The sequence below is a fragment of the Cloeon dipterum genome, chromosome X, assembly GCF_949628265.1.
Source record: "Cloeon dipterum chromosome X, ieCloDipt1.1, whole genome shotgun sequence".
Classification (NCBI taxonomy): Eukaryota; Metazoa; Arthropoda; class Insecta; order Ephemeroptera; family Baetidae; genus Cloeon; species Cloeon dipterum.
In genome coordinates this window covers 8,490,960-8,513,394 of record NC_088790.1, presented here as the reverse complement: position 1 = coordinate 8,513,394, position 22,435 = coordinate 8,490,960, and the positions used below count along the sequence as shown (strand labels likewise).

Below are 22,435 nucleotides of genomic sequence, written 5' to 3'. Positions count from 1 at the left end.
GCTGTTTGCGGAGGCAAAGAAATTTGCACTTTCACCAGAGTATAGTTCATTTTTGGCATTTGAGTGTTTTTACCAGAAGGAAAATTCAGTCGGTCAAATGTAAATTTTCTCTTCTCACCCACGAGGCACACAAAAAGTTGTCCCTTCGTCTTGCATAAGCAAACCAGTAGTTTACGACGCTTGTGAGCAGGAGAATACAAATGAAGAACGTTTTTGTGAAATGAATTAAACCGCCCGAAAGCATGGATTCAGGTCCGGCATCAGTTTGTTTACGTTACAAATTTCACGCGGACACGATTTATTAGCATTTTTATAATCAGCAGTTCTCAACTTGTTATTTTTGCTTTCGACACACATGCGGGTAATTTGTCGTGCATAAATAAAAAAGATTCGCATGACCGTTTTAAAAATTGCGGCTCGATTTTTAGCAGAAAAGTCTCAGCGCTCTCGGTTGACCGTTTTTCCATTGTCCTTGGCTTAGTGATATGAAATTCGGCAGCGCGTCTAATAGACAATAAATCGTGGGTAATCGCTCGGCCCGGCGACTGCACCCAAAAGCGGCAGAAGCCACCGCTGGCAGCAAAAAAAAGCAGAGAGACGTGCAGGGTGGATGGCACTAATGTTTGTGTGCGTTGCATAGCTAATGGTGCCAATATCATTATCTTGCTCCTTTTGTGATCGCCGCAGACAGGATGCGAGACACCGCCCCACTCATTACACACACATCCAGCAATGTATTTAAATCCCGGCAGACGAGCAAATTCGTTGGTTTTGAAAACAGACTTCCAGAGGCAAAATGTGGCATACTATGGATATGGACCGATTAAATGCTGGTCTAAATATTATTTTAAAATGAGTTATTTGAGGATATTTTCCCATTCATCAAGTTTTCCTGTAAAATTAAATATAGCTGGGACTGTAACATAATACAAATATTTTCAACCACTGTAGAAAAAAACAGATTTAAAAAAAATCCCTAATTCTTGCCTATAGTATAATGATTTGTCTGTGCCAAATTTTTAACCAGTCATTTGTCCGCAGCCACGGCTGTTGGAGTGCGCACAATAGCGCGAGTGGCATCAGCCGTTTGGACGTCAGTGCTGCTGGCAAGCTCATCTGATGTCAACCTACCGCACTTTATTAAGCGTGTGGCCCGAAATCGCTGGCAATCTTTCTCGTGGTGTGTCCGAAAGACACCTTTCGCGCGCGATTGCAATGTAAAAGCTTCCTGCCGCTGGTGTGGTCGCTTCTTCAGCAAAGCGCCGACAATTTGCATCGCACTACGCCGATTACATGCAAATCAACGCGTGATGGTCATACGGCGTTCCCACGACAAGCACGCACTTCCTTGTTCGGCATCACTTCAAATGGTCGGCTCTGTGAATACATATCTATAATAGAGTCCTGGATTCCATTCTAGATTTTAATTATCTTTGACATATTTATGTTGAACCATAATAAGTGAAATCTATAAACACGGAAATTTGGTATTTATATTTACTTAATTTACACAGTTCAATGATTTGAAAATAATTAATACATTTTTAAATGCTAACAAATTGTAGTCACTACGAAATTGTGGAAATTGTTATAATATCACTCAAGATATTAATTTGTTTACTATAATTAAAATATTATGCTTGGTTAAACAAATCGAAATATTTGAAAAAATAGCAATTTTTTGCACTAAATTATTTTTAAGTAACAATAATTTGACAAGTGTGTTAAAAGTTAAAGCTAGTTTATTTAGCTAGAAAGCTAAGTGAATTATAGCCTCAACACGGATTTACTCCCTATATATTATCCAATATGCACAATCAAACTGCGAATCTTGTAAACGAGCCAACCAGTATGTGTGTGATGACAACAGTTTTCGATTCAGTGACAGCGATAGCGGTGTGGTCGCTTTGTTTTTGTCGCTTTTGGTGCAAATTCAAAATCGCTCGCCAGCATGATATAGCCTGTTTCGCAGCCTGAGCCCCCACTTCCTTTTTGTGCTGAAAATTATATCACTCTCTGATTTATCATGCATGTTGATATACACAAAGTTAATCACAACTGTGACAACACACATATTAACGTTCATATTATACCAACTAACAACAGAAGTGATAAATTATTTGCCTTAATTTGAAAAAAGGCAATTTCCTGGTTTGATATTTCTATATAATTTGACCAGAATTAAGTGCTCTCTATTTATAACATCCGCCCAGAAATCACACATTTTCGCTCGTTTTCAAAAAGCAAATTTTCCGCGCGTGCAGCGCAGGAAAGCACACAGCTCGCTTATCAAAACGCGCAAGTTCCGTTCAGCGAATATGTGTGCTGTGTATATTCAGCGTCGACCGTTCTTCCCTTTTCCGCTGCCTAATTGTAATTCTCAACCCCCCGACCCAAATTATTCCGGCGGCTCTAATAACAACAATAAACGCGTTCGCGGTGTCCCTTTCCTCCTAAAATAATAATCGCCCTTTGCGGTGAGCGCAAATTGCAGAGAGGAAAGCGAGGGCGAAAATGCGTGCCCTGCTGGACAGGTACAAAAAACTCGGCCAATTACCCTGATGGCCGGCAGATCACGTTGTTTATACACACGCCGCTCACTTACATATACACTTCTCAACTCGAGCGACGCGATTATTATTTCTCGCATTCGTATTCGTGCGGCCGGATGTTTCCGCGCCGCGTGCGTGCCATTGCTTTATTAGGAAACTGACAAAAAATTGGGCGACTTTTTGTGCCAGATGACATATGCGCGGCCATCTCTCACGATTTCGCCAGCTGCCACGTCAACCCTTTGTTTCCGTTTTATGTCTCTATTAGATGAGAGCTATTAGCTGATATCACTAATTGAATAATTCCAATAAATGTGTCCCTGTAATTGTTATATAACGCAGTTATTTCGGTCAAAAACTTTGATCAATCTAGGTGTAAATAGAGCTTCAACTAAAATATGCTAAATTATAATTTAGAACATTCATTTTAAATTAAATTGCAGCATTATTTACATTCAAAAATGGCATCCAAAGGTCAGGAAAAAAATGTATATCAGTCAGTTTAGCAATTATTGATCAAAATATACCTGTCTGCATTTTGGCAATGAATTTATCAATTGAATCCTGCAAAGTCAGTTTTATGGCAAATAAAATAATACAACTTGAACATTTTTAAACTGTCAACTACCGAGTTTATAGAAAAATAATTGATGTATTCCAATCGATTGCAGGTGTCAAGTGTGCACTGAAAGTTGCAGTTAATCGGTGTCAGAGGCCTCCGACATGAATAATATTTTTGGATTTTTCATCCTATCATTCACAATCAGTTTGGATATTTGATTTTATCACTCAGCCAGCGGATACTTGAAATTCCAACTTTCCGCGTCACTCGGTGAATTGGCTAGCGAGTGGCCATTAGGTGAGACAGACATAACAAGGCGTGGGAAAATAGGGATTAAAGGCTTATATAATCTTATCATGTTGACGATATTGACCAATATGCATTTCAAAACCGAATTGCACCACGAATTTCGAAATAGTAATACTAAATTTCATGTAATAATTTCATAAGAAATGCTTTATATCTTAATAGATCAAGGAATCCCGAAGGACTGCGAAGGTATTTATTTGGGCATTACAACGAGTAGAAGCTTATCTTGCCACGTTGTCGTGTGAGGCTACAGAGGCGCCAAGACCGTCAACCTAACCAAACCTTCTGCAGTATCTCTCACAATGGGAATATTGCACTCTTCAGTCCATTCCATATTGTTCAGTGGCCGTTTATTTTTCTTGGATCACTGTTGATTTATTCTACTTAGGCTTCCAAACGCTCATCAAAATTCAAGGTCTAGTTCTTTGTGAACAGCTATTCTCAAAATTTCTAAAACAATGATTAAATTTCCTCAAGCACAAACAAGGGCCCACCGGTCAAAAGGCACCCATCAATTTCCGATTTCCCGTGAAAAATAATAATGCGCTCTGCTCCCCCAGCCGAATTAATGCTAATTCCAGGGGACCAAAACTGACCTCAGTCTAGACCTGTTGTCGGATGGTGGGCAGGCGCCTGCATGTGCGCTCTCCTTCCCGCAAGTCAAGTGACCCTTCCTCCAGCGCCCCATAAATCCTCGAGCTGTCCGACGCACCGCTTCATTTTCGCAGTGCGTGTATCCCTATATATACGCACGGAGACCCTCTCATTCAGCGGGCCTCTTGGATTTCGGTGCAGCCAGAGCGATCGGTTCTTTATTCTTTTTTGCCGCCGTGACTGACCGCCAATCAATCAAATATATTGGACAGCTCTGGTCGCGGTAATTACAACGGGGAGAGGCCTGCACGTATAATTTCCGAATTTGAGGGACCAGACGCCACTTACTAACGCTCATTTCCATGAAAGAGACGGGATAGTGTTGCACTAAATGGTAATTTTGGGTCTTTTTGTAATGCATATATTTATTTTTTTCAGCCACTGCTGGTCAATCAGACGAATAATAAGCGTTTCCAAAAATTGAAGGAAAATAAGAAAAAAAAATCAAACACATCAAGACGATCGAGTTTCAAGTTCACTGCGAGAAGAGACCAAAAGTTCTGACACTTACCTTGCGAGCTCTTCCCACTGAGGTAGTCGTCCTTGCAGATGAACTTATTGTCGTCGAGGACGTAGAGTTCTTCGCCAGTGCTTAACTGTTTTCGACATATAAGACACGTGAAACAGTTCAGGTGGAACACTTTGCCCCGCGCTTTTCTAACTAAGTCGCTCGGCGAAATCCCCTGTAGACAACCACCACACTTTGTGCCGTACCGCCTGTGAACAGAGAGTGAAAAGGCTTTAAAATCGAATTTGATAAATTTGAAATTCGGTTGGTTTAATTCGATCATTCTGCCCTATTGCCTCCCAAACATGCTGCGCGCGTGAAATGATTTCTCTCTCCTGACCGGGCAAATAAATAAATAAACAGCAACGTTGCCCAAATCAAACGGCACGAAATAATTAATCGAGCGCCCGCAGGAAAAGAGAGGGTCAACACACACAAATTCAGATACATATTGCTGCAGCCAGAGCATTATCAAGATGAGCGCGCTAATTAATGCCAAAATCCGCTCTCGCAGTTTATTTCTCGTTTGTATATCGCCTCTCCGCGAGCTGGAGAGAAAAGTTGAAAAGTTGGCCGCTCAGCGAAGGCTCAACTCGCGAGATAAAAGCGCGCGACTCATCGCAGCAGTGGCGAATAATTTATAAGCCCCCAGATGTCCACACACAGGCCAGCCGCAATACGTGGATAAATCCCGACTCGTCAGCCAATGCATAAATTATTACGCGTACTCCCATATGGCCCTGATGCGAAACTCGATAATCGAAGAATCCAGCAAAGCAGTAGCAAACATCATACCATATTTATAAAGTAAAAATAAATAAATTAAAAATAATAGTTGTAATTCGATTCATTTCCACTCTTTCTATGGTTGGTGTGATTTATTATTTTTTATAACTTCACAAGAACCGTTCAAATGATTTGTGAAAATCTGAAATAAAATTTTTTCGACATATTTTACTAATTAAAAATTAATGATATTTTAAATTCTAAATTCTTTAATTTATTTCTTTGCAGTGGGGACAATTAGTACAATATTTAGGTTAGGCCAAAAATTGTTTCAAGTTTTTTTTTTTAATTGGCATTTGATTCAATCAATAAGTAGCTAAGCATAAACATCACAATTCAGAAACAATTATTCAAATCCTGTTTTATAACAATAAGTGGTTACAAAGGATGATCATACTTTCAATTTATTTCAGAATGATTAGAGTCTTATATTTCATAAGTGGTCATTTACACATTCTTAATTCAAACCTGATTTATTTTCTCGTTTGCATTATTCTTTCAGCGCAGCAGCGGTCTGTGCGTTTTGCCACGACGTGTATTTTCATATTCAGAGTATATAGCATTTGAGAGGCTGGTGCAGGATCGTGCATTCATTATTATTTCCATAATCCGGGCGCTCATGTGGCCTGTTTATGAATATGCATCGCTCATCGGAATAATTTCACGACCGGAGAGTGATTACACTATATATATGCAAGCGGAGAGAGAGTAGAGGACCGCTCACTATTATATATTTTAATGGCTCGCGACTCGGCTCACTCACTCGAACATAAAATTATTTATTAAAGTCACAGCAGTTGTATGTTGCAACCGGCGAAATGTTGATATAAATAAAACCACGTTGGCTGCAGTCCATCACATCAAAGATTTATGCCCATCGCGTGCTCGATAATAATACTTATATCTAAATAAATTAGAATAATTTGTCCGCGCTGCTCTCTTGGTTTTAATTGACGGCCGCGCGTACGTGTTCAGTGCGCGGCTTTTTGTTTCCCGCGACAGCGAAAATAACACGTTCCCGCCGCTTTTTATTCATTCTTGACCTGCACTCACTCATTCACTCTAATTGCACGGTGTTAAAAAGCTGTTTACTTGCTCTTCATCAATCGTACCGGCGATCAGAAGACGTCAGCAGCAAAAACAATTGTGTTATTTTCTCAACGTGCGCTGCACCCCATTAAAAAGAAAATGGATGCAGATTTAAAACGGATATTCTTTAATCTGTACTAACCACACGGAATAGGAATGCTTTATTTGTATTTAAAAATTGAGATAAAAATCGTCTCCATCTAATTTTTGGTATAGATGTCAAGGACGGCAGAATCACTTTTTCGGTTGAAATTAAAAGTAAAATAGCTTCATTGCTGTGCCGCGAGCTATATATTTATCTTAATTTGTATCATTGTAATTTTATGCTTCAAAATTTTCAAATTGGTCGTAACTAAGACTATACATCATTTAAGTGGCGAAAATAAATTAAAGTGTTTTTGTTTATTTTCCACTGAGCAAAATTAAATTTAATAGGACCTCTTAAAGCACGCATGACATTTTATTATCATATCATACGTCAACTGGTTTCAGCATTGTTTTTATTTATTTCATATTCCCTCAATTTAAATGGTTGAATTATTGTCGGGCTAAGCACTGATAAAAACCACATTCTGCCTAATTCTGATAACAAAATGTTGGGCCGAGCTAGATAAAATTTTTATGTTCATGTAGTTATAAAAACAAGTTTGTGAAATTAGTTAAATCGGAATTATCACCGGAAGTTTTTCAGCCTGATATAACTGATATAGCCAATCTTTTGTTACAAATAATATAGTTCTCATGGTCCTGAAATGACGTCAAGTTTTCGGCCATAGCAGCAGGAGCGGTATTTTCAAAGCCTTCTGGAGGCTCAAAAGCAGTGTGAATGTTGAAAAACACAAAAATGAAATCGTCACTCTGGTGTGTCAACGTGCTGGAGTGTTTTGTGTCGGTGCAAAGCTCGCTTTGTGCGTGTACGCGTATTTTAGTGTGCAGTTTCGCGCTGAGCATCTCTCACACTCATTCAATTGACAGCAACAATAAGCCGGCTTACTTTTTTGTTATTTCCCACCATGCGAGCGAGGTGCAAAGTTTGGCCATGAATACCAAATGTTTGTGCAGCGGCGAGAGAAATAAAAAAAATTCAAAATAAAAAGGGAGGCGAGATATTATTTCAGGCACGTCGCCACACAGGCAGAGGGAAGATTTTTTCCATTGTGCGCGACCAGCGCAGCGCTCCTTGGCTTGCTGGTGGTTTAAAATTTATTTCCACGGGGCGGGAGCAGCGGCGGCAGCAGCAGGGTTGCAACTCGCTATTGATTCCCCGCCGTTTGAATCGGTGTTTTGTGTGTGTACAAATACAAATACAAACTCGGCAGCAGCGCAAAGAGACCCACTCCGGTGTGTGCGCGCATTTGTTTTATCAAATGAGTTACAGCCTCCAATAAATTTTTATAGGGCGGCCATAAAATTGTACAAGCCGAATAATAATATTGTGCGCCGCGAGATAACGCGCGGCCGAGTTTATAAATCTGCTTTTGCGCTGGAGGAGACTGCTCAGCACACACGGAAGTCCCGCATTAATTCCTTTTCTTTTTGACCAACCCCCTGAGTATTTATACAAAGTGCTGCTGTGTGCTCCTACTTCCGAGACGGGCATGTTTTTATGCAAATGTCGCGCGTGAGTATCACAATGCATGGTAATTTATACGCAAATATTTAAATTTCTGAGACGAAAGAGTGACGTTATCTCGCGGCTGGACGCCATTTTCTCAGCAGCCAAAGTTTCGTTTCTGACTATAGTTTGGGTTTTATCGAGCAACACAGCATTATCAACATTGATTTTCAACAAAACACGACCGACATTTGAACTAGACAAATATATGTAAATGGCCGGGAACTCTTTTTCTTTTTTCCCATTAAGAAATTTCAACTTGAAAATTTGTGCAAATAATGCGTGTAACCAAGTGGTTGCGTACGTCGAATGAGCATTTATCATGTGGGCAACTATTCGTGTTAACAATTTTCGAAGAAACATGAATTTTCTTTTTGTGAACAACTTGAATATTGATTGTGTGATACACGAACTTAATTTTACCTGTATACAAACGTGATTTCGAACTTATAATCCTTGAAAACAAATTTTCACCCGAGATTGCTTGCATTCTTGAGACTTAAATGAAACTTCATCCTCGTTGTTTTCAAAAATTTCAAGTGAAATGCGACCAATTTCTGCGAATTCAGTCATATTATGAGATAAAATGCAAATCAATATAATATACAACATTAAAAAAAATTTGAAAAAATATAAATCTACAAGAAGCCTACTTATTCCATATGAGTGTGCCACAGCAAGACGAAATAAAAACAGATAAATTGTTTGTTGCAAAACAGGTACTGAAATATAGGGTAAGGGACAGCTAATATTTTATACGATACCAATTTTTTTTAATAAGCCTCTGTAAAATGGTTTTCCACACCCTTATAAGTAGATGATGGCTATTGTATAGGCTGATTTCGAAATGATGTGCCCATACAATTCAAACTGACAAAAGAGTGTTTTAGTATTAAAAATAACAAAGTTTGTATAATAATCTTTTGAACATGACAAGGGACACACTGTATTTCATTATTTTAATACTTCTCCAGATTGAAGTAATGTTGTCAAGCTGGAAATCTCAGGTTTAGTGCAACAACGCATTCACAATCTAAAAAATATTTTTGCATTCCTAAAGATATAATCCGTTTAATCCAAACTTTGCTTGGGTTCAGAATTTCTTGTGGGTTTTAAATTTCAATAAAATCAGACATGGCTATTCGTCTTTCTGTCCATAAAGATTCTATGACCATTGCACGCAGAAGAGAGCTGCTTCTTCGCACCATAAAAATATGCACTTTAATTTTAGTATTTATTTTTTGAAGTGGTTTTAGAGGCCTTTCATTCTGATCAAGCTGCCGAAAGTTTTTATGATGGTTCAGGAAAGATTTCAGGTTGTGAACGATCGAGGACGGAATTTTCAGCGATGGATTGAAAATTTGACGTTTTGTAATTTAAAATTTTTCAAATTTAACAACAGTTTTGGAGCTGAGAGAGGCGAAGAATAAAAATTTATTGATATTCCTTAAGCAACGAGGACAAGCCTATGCTATAATTGTCATCAGATATTGATTCAAATTTTTCATAATTCTGGCGAGTTTCAGTACATTTCTTTACTAAGGTGAATAATAAATATGATGAATCGGTTGAATCTTAAAATTCCAATTTCACTCGCTAAGGAATTAAGAGGAATAAAGACTAGACTGATTAAATTATTTAATAAATAGGATAAATTTGATGAAAATTATCATTCCAACTAGCAATAATATTTTTTGCTATTAAATATCTCAAAAATGAGTTAGTGTAAGAGTTCATCTCACTTCAAGAAATATCACGAGAAAGGAATAATTCTTGGGACACTTTCTCATAAGGTTAAAACGAGAGCAAAGAAAAAATGAAACCTATTAATTAAAAGTAATTTGATTATAGTATTGTCATATAGCTTTTTTTTAAGATTTGATCTGAAAATGAGCATGTTCAACGCCAGAATTATGTTTCAATTTGTCTTACATAGCTTTCAAAGGAGGTGAACATATGGCTATCATTCTGAAACTTTGTCCCAAGTTATACAATAAACCGTCAGAAAGACATTACAAAACATTAGGGTGTTCTGACTAAACATGAACACGCGCTCCTCTTCCACAACGCACATCAATTATTGTTGTTTAAAATAACGCACTTAAATTATGATAATAATAGGGAAGCGAATACCCGTGCGTATCCTGGAGGTTCCATCAAGTTGTATTAATGAAAAATTGCATTTTGGCAAAAACCTCCCAAACCCTGAAATATGCACTCCACCCGTGTGCATATGTCAATTTTGATTTTGAAGTCCTGTGACCGAATTGCACAGAAAATTGGCTGACTTCAATTAGAAACAACTGATCTATTTTGCTCAGACGAACTTATTTTGCGATTTGAAACACAAGGACGAGGAAAGCCGCAGAAAGGAAAAGCGAGCGTAATCAGGGAAGCGCCGCACGCGCTCGCAACCTTGTTTTCTGATAAGGATATCGCTGAAAATTTAGTCGACAAAATAAGCTGGGTGCTCACCTATAAAAATCGGTCCTACAGAAGAGCTTGCCCTCTCTACTGAAGCACTTGTCGGTGAGGTGCGCGTGGCAGTCGTAACATTGGACGCACTCGTCGTGCCACGCTCTGTCCAGCACGTTCAACAAGAACTTGTCGAGGATGGGCTTGTCGCAGGCGGCGCACAGGGTGATCATGTTGCATGCGGCCGCGGCGGCCGCTGAGTGGAGGGCCGCGGCCGCCCGAGGACCCCCGCCCAGGCCGCCGGCCGCCGGGTAGCCCAGCTGGTGGTGATGGAAGTAGGGCGACAGCGTTGTGTTGGGCTGCTGCTGCGTCACGGTCCCCAGCTTGTCGCGCAGGATGCACACAGGGTTGATCACCACGCCGGCCCCGGCTAGTTCATTGCCGGCCGCGAGGCCCCGCTGCAGCCGCTTGGTCGACGTCCTGCCGGTCGAGAAATCCAGCACGCCAAACACGGCCTTCTCAATCGCTCGGCGGATCGGTTCTTCTGGCTTCTTTCGGTTACGCGTGTGCCGCTTCGTTCGCTCGCGTCTAGCGTTGCCACAACACTGACCGTGCCGGCTCTCTGGCAGGACGGCCGCCGCGGCTGCTCGAAGGCGGCCACGCGCAGAATCCGGCCCCTCTGGGCCCGGCCTGATGAGTGCTGAGCCAAACTCAACCTTATCCCCTTTAGCCACAAGGAGCACTGCAGCGCCACTCGCCTCTCTCGCCATGCCAGCCGCCGCGCAGCCCATTGGCCAAGGGGCGGGGCGTCCGATTTTTTATTCCGTGAGCTGTCGCCGCTGCCGTGGCTTTTCATCGCGCGCCTTGTGTTTTTTGATATTGTCATGTGTCGCCGGCTGCCTGCCTTCCTCCTCGTGTGTCGTGGTCGTGCCATTGCAATATGCTAATGTCCGCATGGGTGCTGCGCTGCATCTCGCGTGCCCAAAGGCTTCACTTGACCCATGACCCGCCGCGCTGACCCACTTGCGTGCATTCGCGCAGAGAGTTTGATGGGTGTCAGTCTGCCCTGCCAGACAGTCTGTCTTGACGCACCATTTGATGGACTCTCGCGAGAAGGAGTTGACAGCGAATAATGTTTCTAGAAAAGTGAATGAGAAAAGTAAATAACAATTAAATATTACAACCCTACTGAGAAATTCTAGATGGTAATTTATCCCCTTCAACCTGCTATACCTGCTTCATCTACTCTATACAATTGGCATTAGCATAGTAATTTGCTATTTTTTATTTGCATCAAAATATTGTCAATTTCAAAAATGTTTAAAACACAAATAAATTTTATAAGAAAAAATAAGGCAAAATATTAACAGGTTAATATCCAAATTTCAGCCTTTATGGGCTGATATAGGCTGCCAGCCTTTGACTTAAGCAGAAATCTGGATAAAAAATAAGACCGTTTAGCACTCTTAAATTTGAAGAAAAAGGAAAAGCACCGACTGTTCATGAAACATTCCGCGTGTGCTCACCAAAATTTTTGAAATGGAGTGTAAGCGTTGAAAGTGTTATGATTTTTGTCAGGGATTTCTCAAATATGTAGGGCATAATATATGTTCCATAAATTTTTAAAGTTTCGATTGAAAACATCGTGGAAAATTTCCTCAGCATATATATACTACATTCTTTGAATTTCTGGCATAATATTAGGTCTGTTAGCTTGATCATTTTAGATAATTTATGAACACTCAATGCTGCTATGAGAAATAAGGGGTGACTTTTGGAAACGAGATCTTTTATTTTATTTACTTTTTCTCTTATTGTTAGTTGGAACTTGCCAATAGGTGCGAGCTTACGGCACCGATTTCATTGATTTTTTTCCTAATATACTATTCTATATATACTATTATTTTATTTTGCAATGTGCAATTACCTAGATGGTGCGAAGCATTATTTCACCATAAATTTTGGTGTATTGTTTCTCGATTTTGGGTGGCGAAATTCTTGGAAAAAATAGTTATGTTAATGCTTATTAATTATAATAATATTATTTTAATCGTTAAATTTAAAGAAAATTAATCTCTATAACTCAAATCTTCTGCTTTATTACTATTTGATAATATTTCTTGGCCCATATATTTGAAATTGCTTTATCGTTGAAGATTTGTCTTTCGTGGGCTATATAGGCGCGGCCTATTCGCTTGATTAGGAAGAATAGAAGACAATAAAAATAAATTATCACTCGCTGGTCGTGCTCTTGCTAGCCGTCTAGCACTTCTCCTCTCATCTCGGCGCGTCTGTTTTGGTCCGTGTTTCGAGATTCAAAGCGCCCGAGGTGCTGGCGGTGGTCGCGCTCTCTCTCGCAGTACGCGCAAGCACAGGGGAAAAAGCGTACGTGTATACACACATTTCTAATATTTATGCTTGCCGGTGCGTCAAGAAATATGGTTCGCAATAAGTTATGGCACCAGAGTCGCTTTAGAACAAAGAACCTTTTCCCCTGCGCCTGCATCGTCTATTCATCATCGGGCAGGACACTGACAAATGCGCTCCTTCTGCACCACCGCCAGCACCAAAAGCCACCGCGCGCGCTCGCCAAGACTCGAGATTCCCTCTGCGCGTTGTACCACTGATGCGCGCTACACATTTTTATATGTGAATGAATGTGTGTGACCCTGCAGAAAAACAGGCGGAACACGCCAAGTCTTCTTTTTGCAAGAGCATGAATGGAAGAAACCCGTCGAAAACTCGAATAATTTTATTTCAGTTTCATATTAAAATTCATTAAAGTTTTTTGGAAGTTCTGGTAGATGAATTTATTTGGCAAGCATGCACGTACAGGAATGCAGGCAATTTAAATATGTACGCTAACTTTATTCTTGGTCTTAGTTGGTTTCGAATTTGTCATCTTTGTTTGATTAATAAGTAGTTAATTTTTATATTTCTGTTGATTCTTAATTTTGCAATTAATTTTCATTTTATAACTACAACCCAGAAATGATTAGAAAGAATTTTGGAATGAAAGTTTCTCTTTGTTAAACAATATTTGGACCTTGTCAATTAGTTTTACCTATATAGTTATTCAACAACGCAGGATATCATTCAGATGAGTCTCGTTTCAGAACTTACACGCGCAGTTTTCCCAAACTGTTTTATGATTATTAATACACCATAATCGATGCAAAAACTTAGTTTGATTTTTCACATCGCATTTCCATGGCATTACTTTCTTTTAGTTGACATGAATTATTATCAACCTTGCAAGGATCAACAATTACGCAAAATCTCGGGAGTAGAAAACATTTAATTTAAATTATGCGTTATTGAAAACTCTATAAAAAGAATATGGGTTATATATTGGACTTCGTCGCTATAAGACGCGATCATTCAAATAAGTAAATTGTAATTGTCTCACAAATCTAAAGTTTCAATTAGGTTATGAATATTACCTCTTTCAACTATGCACTGTACCTGAAACAGCTCTATACAATTGATCAATAGTGAGCAAACAGCAGCGCATCTTAGCCTGCCGGATAATTCTATACCGAGAGAGGCAATTACGAGGAAAAGGACCTGACTCGCGGCGATTCGGCGCTCAGGCGCTTTTTTCCTATTTATCTTTCCCTTTCGCAGCCTTTTTAATTATTTCATCTCCTGACTTGGCGCAGCCTCACGGGGCTATCATTATCAGGGAGCCGCGAAAGATATTTCCAGCCCTGGCGGCTGCATTGCGGGTTGCCTATGCCGAAAAGGATTTTACGAGCGCTCGCGCCTCAAAGGGTTCAGATTCAACGAGTTGCAGCAGGTCTATTGCTCATTTTCCCATTCTCATGAATCACGACCGAACATAAATCCAGACACCACCTGTAATTTGGTGCCGCGCTGAATACATACGCACGGCGGAGACTCGCGAAAAGGGCCTCGTGCGAACGGGCCCGAGGGAGTTCTCTGCCGCTCAGCGCCGCGGGTCAGCCTTAATTGCTGCTGGCTCGCCTTCAGCTTTAACTTCTTGTTTCCAGCAGCAATGAGACGTGCCGTGCGCGATCCACATGTGCACTTGAGCTGGAAGTCTATAAATATTCTATTTTTGGGAATGGTTCTTGTTGTTTGGGTTGTTTACTTTTGAGACAGTCGAGATTTCGTAATAAAAGTCGATTTCATTATATATACTTTTTATTTGAATATTCAAATATGCGGTGCTCGGCGTGTGTGTGTCGGTTTTATTAGGTCTATAATTTTCTATTCACTGGCCGGCGAGCACGCAGGCTGCCAGCTCTGCTCCATTGATATATTCCAATGGCTCTAATAGCTCTGCTCTCTCACTCAGATTCAGCCCCGTGGGTAAGTGCTACCGTGTGACGTTTGCAATTATAGGTCCTGCCACACAAACCAATAATTAATTGATTTTAATGTCTTGGTGAGAGATTTCCAGCACCGACGAGAACCATTTATTCAAATTAGCAGCTGCGCTGCTTTCTCTGCCGATGCAGTGCATCGAAAAACAAAAGCAAATTTTAATTTTCCTGTTGATTTAGTCCGGCAGCGTGGGGCTCAAAGAGTAATTTTGCAGCTGGACAATCGTTTTGGTTTGCGGCCTATTTTGATTGCCGGAGTAAGATTCAATTACACTTGTTTTCGCCCGTGAGCCAATTATTCAAAATAATCTCTCGCGAGTGATCGCACCAATTGCTGATTTGTAATTGCAATACCAAAGCGCAAAATTTAATCTCCCGCTCGCTCTCGCATTCGCGTATAATACGCACAAACAAAAGCACGCCGCGCATCACAGAAAAATATCAATCTCCCTTTTACGTTTTTTATTATTGCTCTCCCTTTGGCCGTATATAGATTGCTTTTCGCAAAATCCTGGCATTATTTTATGTTATTTCGCTTTCGCGGCGAGTGGCTCTCAGGTAAATGGCAAAAAACTGCCGCTATTAAAAGGCCTGGAAATGGAAAACAAATATGCAAACACACAATAAAGCAAAATATTGTTTCGGTTTGCTCATTTTGCGCTCGGCTGTGTATGTTTTCTGCGCCGAGACTAATTTCGCACGAATTTCACCAAAGGAGCTAAAATCCGTGGCCGCATTGTTTGGCAAAATTTATCCTGTTCGCCGGACCATTTGGCTTCGAGCATGCAGGGCAATTTTTTCCGCACATTTTTCAGCAGCCAAACAAACAAGAGAAAATTGCGCCGAAATTTCATGGCAGCCTTGTGTATTTACATTTGCGCACGCCGAGGATGAGAAATATGTGCTGTGCACACACAGTTTATGTTTTCTGCGCTCTGGCGGCTGGATGATTAAATATCCTCGACTAAAATATGTATCGCGGATCTGGAGGCAATATCAGCCAAATTGCTCTGCACGCAGATGAATAAATGATAAATAAGCAAAGGCACAGCACTCCATTAGAAACAGAGTTCCCTGCGCCGGGGAAAGGAGAGAGGCCCAAAAACAGGGCTGCTGCTCCCCTCGTTCCAATCATAACAAAATTCTTTGGAGGTTTTGGGCTTGTAAAAATACTGGAGGGAGTATTTAGCTTAATATTTTAAATTATTTCAAACCATTTCGTTAAAGTCTTTCCAGTTAAAATCTTTTTTAGCAAATACTTTATTAAAATAAAGCAATTAACAATTAATAATTGATAACGTACATCATTTAAAGGCATTCATCCGTCAACAGGTGATCCTACGCGTTTGGTTATTTTTGAGTAGAATTTAGATGATGTAAGGAAGATGAAATCGAATTGAGCAATCGATCAGGAAGTGTAATTGAACGAAGGGTTATTAATTAATAATACGTAAGGCCAAAACTCTTTCCATACTGTTGCTTATTTTTCTTGGTTCGTGCGGCTAATACATTTCAAGTCAAAACTATTTTAAATGTGCACAAAAAGTCAGAAATGATGACAGAAGTAACCGCATTGACTGATACAAAATAAATAAAAATAATCAACGATGTTGCACTCTTGTTAATGAGTTAATTATGCATAACAACTCTTAAACATTGGTTCATTTGTTTGCAAATAATGAACACTAATATGAAACGATTGTTTCTTATACCCTATCGATAGCCAGAAAATTGTTGCGCTAAATGCAGAAACGCGATTTTTGCTCCTCCCTTCCGGAAGCATCACAGCATCACGGTGGTGCGGTTTGTTACTTTTGTGCACCAGAGAAGCTCTGCTTCGCATCGCACACAACATGTGATATGTTATTTTTTTATTTTCACCGCTCGCGCGCATATTGTTGTTTATCTAACAATGCTTATTATTCACGAAGCATGATGATGTTTGCTTTGGTGTAATTGATGTCTGCCGGGCTTGCTCTGCTGAATATCGCAGGCTCAATCCACAGCAGCGGCAGCTCTGCATGCACGGTTGTGCTGTGTGGATCATCATCCCTCTCGTTCAACCCCCCAAGCAGCATCTCCGCTACCGTTCATTCTGCAATAACTTTTGCGAGCTGCACGGTTAATATTTTATCAGCATCCGCATCTCTCCACGGAACTTTGTTTTCACGGCGATCAATCAAAAAGTTTTGTTTCGCCGCTCGTTTATGGCTGAAAATGGATCGAGGCAAACACACACACACAAAGAGAGATATTTAAAATTGGTATCAACAACGGCCGCTGAGAGTTAACATTCGTGAATTTCAAATGGAATAAAAAATAACCAGAGAGAAATATCGTCATATTTACCTTTAAAAAACAGAAAAAAATAACAAAAGTAAAGCCTGAATTTCAGAAATTTTCTACGCTCCAATTTTTTCTCCTCTCAGAGTTTGATCGAAACGGTTTGATTTGAGCCTTTATATAGAAGGCTGTAGCTTTTACGTCGCAACATTAAAAAAACGTGATTTTGTGTGTGCACGGATATATCTTTATATATTTTTGTCGAGACCGGCCGTTTTATATAATATATACCTGATGGGCTGCTGGTGCGCTGCTATCTCTCTCGCTCTCCTTGATGTACGGCGCGTTGTTGTGAGTATGAATATGCATGCAATATCAGAAATTATACACAACACAAGAGGCTGGCTGCTGCCCATATAATATTAAACGGCGCGGCTGGAAATCCAGCAGCACGGAGACGGGATATCAGCTAAACGGCATCGCTTTTGAGCTAAAGTAGCAATTAAAAGCACTAAAATTATTATATGGAGAGAGGGATCCAAGCCATTTAGATGAGTGTGTGCTGTGCTGTGCAGGCTGCGCTGCTGCTGGGACGTATTATTCTCACCGAGTGGAAAATAAAACAAAGCCGTAAATCAGCCGCCTCCACTAAATCAATTTTATCTTTTAAATTCGCCTGTTCAACAATGCATTGTTTACAAATAAAATTTTGCTGATTTTAGATTTAATTTTTAGTGTGCCGTGATTGATTAAGTTGTCGCAAAATTAATTAACAGGTTGCACTAAAAATGTTATTTATTTAAATTCGATTCGCAGCTATAAATTTGAAAAGTAATTAGTTATGATAATTTCTCTGGGAGGGTCAGGGCAGCAATTAAAAGGATCGCCTCTGCTCCTTTTCCGCCGCGCTGCTGCTGATGAGCCGCGCGGCGCAAGATAGGAGCAGTGGAAACGTTTTTTGATAAAAAGCGTCAACGGTAGAGCAGCGAGCCATTGAGTAAATTATAGTGTGTGGTGAAGGTGTATAATTATATTACGTCGTGTATCGAGGAGGAAGCCAAGATGAAAAAAAGGAGAAGCAACACGCGGGAATGAAACGTGAAAGGGTCCATCCCCTTTTTTAATGCGATTCCCAGATGTTTAAACTGATCCTCGCCTTTTTTAATTTCTCTCTTTTTATAAATGGAAGCCCTTTTCCTTACCCTTTTATTTTCCTCACTGCTGGCTCCGCCTCCTCATTTAGTATTTTCGGCGGCTGGGAAAATGTATTATAAAATCAATTAAGAATCGCATTTCATTATCCGCAATTCATCAAACTCAGAAAATAAAAATACGACGAGGCGGAGGTCCGCCAACACGAGGAGTTGCTGCGGTCTCCTCTCTTTTCCATCCTTCATGGGAAGTAAATTTCTTAATTTCATACAGCTCATTAAATTTATTGACCATAACACCAAAACAAAGAATATGTTCAGCCAGAAGAAAAAAAGAATCGGCGGCTTACAGTCAGCAGTCTGGCCAAGTAGCGAGACCACGCACACGCAGCAAGCCAATTACCCGATTTTATCCCTGCACATTTTAACGAGCGCGTCGATATACTAAATTTTGTATTTTCTTTCTACGAGTGGAGTGCTATAGTGCGCTACTAGAAACGACATTATAAAAGCCAAATTACGAACAATCAGAGTCGAAAAATGTATATGGCATACCAAAATTAGATGTAAAAAGCTAAGCCGCGCAAATACTCAAATTTGACAAATTCGTTTGAGTCTTTTTTTAAAATCACCGTTATTAATCATTCCTACACAATTTATTTTATTTATTTATTTATTTATTCTCACATTTAGTCATAATAATACATTATAGTATCACAGGTCAATTACAAAAAAGGAAGCATGTGAGAATGGGCAACACTTCTGTTAAACAAGTAAATAAGACTCTGTAGGAATACACAGCCGAAGTGAGCCCAGCAAACAAATCGAATTATTATAAACTTCTTTTGATTAAGAAAGAAGTGATTGCCATAAATTGGCATAAACGTCGATAATTAATAAAAATTTTATTTATATATATATATATATATATATATATATATATATATATATATATATATATATACTTAACCCCCATATTATAATTATAAATGATTTGCTTGGCGAAATAAAACTGAATTGAAATTGTCATTTAACCAACACGTTCTGCGTGCTGTGTGGTTTTTCTATAAAAAGGCAATTGGACAAATCACATTGTCTTTTCCAAACATTTATACTTAGGTCAAAACGTCTTTCCAAATCCCTCATCTCGACCATATATATGCAAGGCATGTTAAATTAAGTTATTTAATATACGTGTATATTAATATGATATAGCCCTCAAAAGTTTTTACGTGTTCAATAGATCACTATATTATACAGTATTTGATTGAAACCTAATCTTGAAATAAACTATAACTGAGCAAAAATTATATAATATTAACATTAAATAAACAATAAGTGGTAAAAAATAAAATTTAGTAAAATCTTTATAGCAAAATAAATTATCCTTTAAAAAGTTTTAATTACTTTTAAATTGAAATTAACATAGAAATTTGCACAAGAATTTACTAAATAGTTTCAATGCTGTCATTATTAATTTATTTTTAATGAGTAATTATTTGTGAAACTTAATACTTTGTGACCAAATTTCATTTCTAGCTCCATGTGCAACACGCTCTTGCGGAATTTTACATCGACCTGAAAACTAATGTGAGTGCGGCGCTCAATTGAGATGAGATCACAACAGCTCCTAAAGAAAAAAATTAAAATAATAAACCAAATGATAATTTAAAGAACTTCATTTCTTAGTGCAATGCATTGGAGAAAGAAATTTGTAAAAATGTATACTGGAAAAAACATGCAGCATTGAAATTAAATTATCATTGAGTAACTTATTGAGATGGAACATCATTTATTTGTATCCAAAGAACCATAACTGTACAAAATGCAGTGCAACGAAGAGTTTTATCAAGTTATTATGTTATCATATTTGTCTGGATAACAGTGTGTGTGTAAGAAGTTGGAAAACCCACAGGCTGGACTTGCACCGCTTATAACAATATAATGCGGCGTGCGTGCTGCTGATTAGCATAAATCGCGCGCGCCCGGCAGGACGATGACGACGATGATGGGGCGAAATCGGTGGCGTGCGCCGCGCGCCGATTGCCTCCGCATGCTCAGCTGATGCTGCGTTTTGTGCCCTCGTCAACATGTCAAAGGTCGCGCCGTGAAACGTGTCAGGAACAGCCGCAGCGAGAGTCGTCTAGCGCGGCGGCACAACTACAAATAAAGTCACCGCTTGGGCCGCCCCACCGGGGGGTAGGTTGCGCGTTGAGAGCCACCCCCGCTGAATTTGTGATTAATGATTTATAAAGCGAGCTGACTGAGCAACCCTCGCGCGCGGCAATAATTCCAGCGCACAAGATGACTGTTGCACATTTTCTTTGCTTATCGCGCGCACGGTGTGTGTGCTTAATAAGGAGTCGCGGCAGCCAAAATTTCCCTTTTTCTTGTAATGTTGCCGCGCGCGTTGGTAATTTACAAAGCGGGTCGTGCGCGTAAATAATCGACTCCCCAGAAAACCCGATCGAATCGATTTCATCCCCCGTGTGCGCGCATCTCTCTCCTTTAGAGAACTCGCATGTGTGCGCTTCACTAAATGCTAATTAATTCAGGATTTCCATAATGTTCCAAATAATAGATTTACTATCTCGAACTATATACGGAGGATCAAACTTATTTGCAAGATTTTCTTCAATAAATAATAGTAGTAGACTCTTCAAGTATAGTCTGTTATTGCAAGAAATTGAGAGCAAGCTTTTGTGGTGGCTTTAAAATTAAAAAAAATTAATGAATCGCGCATGCTTCTAATTAACTACATCAACTGAAATATATAGCGGACAAGTTTTGTTTTTCTTCTGCAACGCTAGAAATTTTTTCTATTGTTTAAACTAAGAGATATTACTAAGTCTTATTCAAACTATTTATTTCGTCTTGATCCAAGCACTTGATTGACTATGGCTATAAACCTGGCAATTAATATATTTGCTTACCAAGTCAAGAAACACATTTATTAAAATCTCTCAGCATGCACTGGTTAAAAGTTTGGTCTAAACTTATGAAAGCAATTAAAACGATGTTCGAATATTTAATAATTATTATTTCTTTTCTCAAAAGGAAATGAACACTGAAAATATCATCACGGCAGATTAATTGTCGTATTTGCTGATCTTTTTTATGTGCACTATTACAACATAGGCTTCGCCAAAGCATTGTGCGAGTTTGGACCGGGCTGACCAACAACCGCTGCCTTCTTCTCTTCTTCGAAAATTTTCAACGATGTTCGCCGACGTGCCCCAGCAGCCGCGTGGGAAGAGAGAAATGAAAATAAATCCTGCACGTTGTGGAAATTAGCATTACAAAAGAGGCGCAATCATCATCATTGCGATTCAGTCTCGGAGGAAAATATAAACGCAGGGAGAAGCTGGAGATATTCTCAGCACGTTGCGAGAAAGAATCGAGAGCAATAATTTACTTGGGAATTACATCATTTTTAACACCTCTCTTGAGCATTATATTTTTATTCCCTCATTGTGTGTTGTGTTTAGTGAGTGATTCAGGGAAATATTAATACAAGTGTGCGTATGATAACTATTCGGGTCGTGGATTTTAATGGTGTGTATATTGTCCTTAGGTGAATTCGAATTTATCTCTTCCTCCAAACGTCAGAAAAATAGTCAAAATGTACTTAGAACCTCAGCCTGTATCTCTTCAGCAGCTTTTGACATATCACTCTGGAAGACCGAAAATTATTTGCGATGGATAAACTAATCAACTTTCCATGATTAGCATAATACATTTTTTTTTAGTTTTTTGGGACTCTCCCCATCTTTTACTGGTAATGTTAATTCCAAAAACTTTCAACTTTCAATAGTCTCACTTAAAATATGAGTTAGTAAGAGTACTTTAAGCACCTTTTATGAGGATTAAAATCCACGATTGGCGGCGGCGATCGAGTATGGAGCAAAAGCGCGCGGCGGCGGCGTCTTGAGAGCGAGTCTTGAGATGCTATAGTCGCAGCGAGGGGCTGAAACGGTTTAGGCAACCGCAACGCAGACCTTGCGCGGCGGGGCGCCTTAGTTTTACACGATGACCCGCCGGGGTCACCCGTGGGGATTCATCAGGCCCATTTGTAGCCGTCACACACACGCTCGCTGTGAGCACACACAAGCCGTGTGTGCGCGCGCGAGAGAGAACAAATTTCTTACAAATTACTCTTTTT

The 22,435-nt window shown here is 39.6% G+C and overlaps 1 protein-coding gene across 1 annotated transcript in view; it reads right to left on the bottom strand.

The window, feature by feature from the left end:
* The window catches only part of LOC135945783 (LIM/homeobox protein Lhx1-like), a 30,271-nt gene extending 18,996 nt beyond the window's left edge, over positions 1–11,275 (bottom strand). Inside the window, exons 1-2 of the mRNA XM_065493656.1 lie at positions 10,551–11,275; positions 4,589–4,794 (exon numbers count right to left, since the gene is read on the bottom strand). Of these exons, the coding sequence (XP_065349728.1) occupies positions 4,589–4,794; positions 10,551–11,260 (916 nt within the window). The 5' untranslated portion in view covers positions 11,261–11,275. The remainder of the gene's footprint in view (positions 1–4,588; positions 4,795–10,550) is intronic.
* Positions 11,276–22,435: the final 11,160 nt, after the last annotated feature.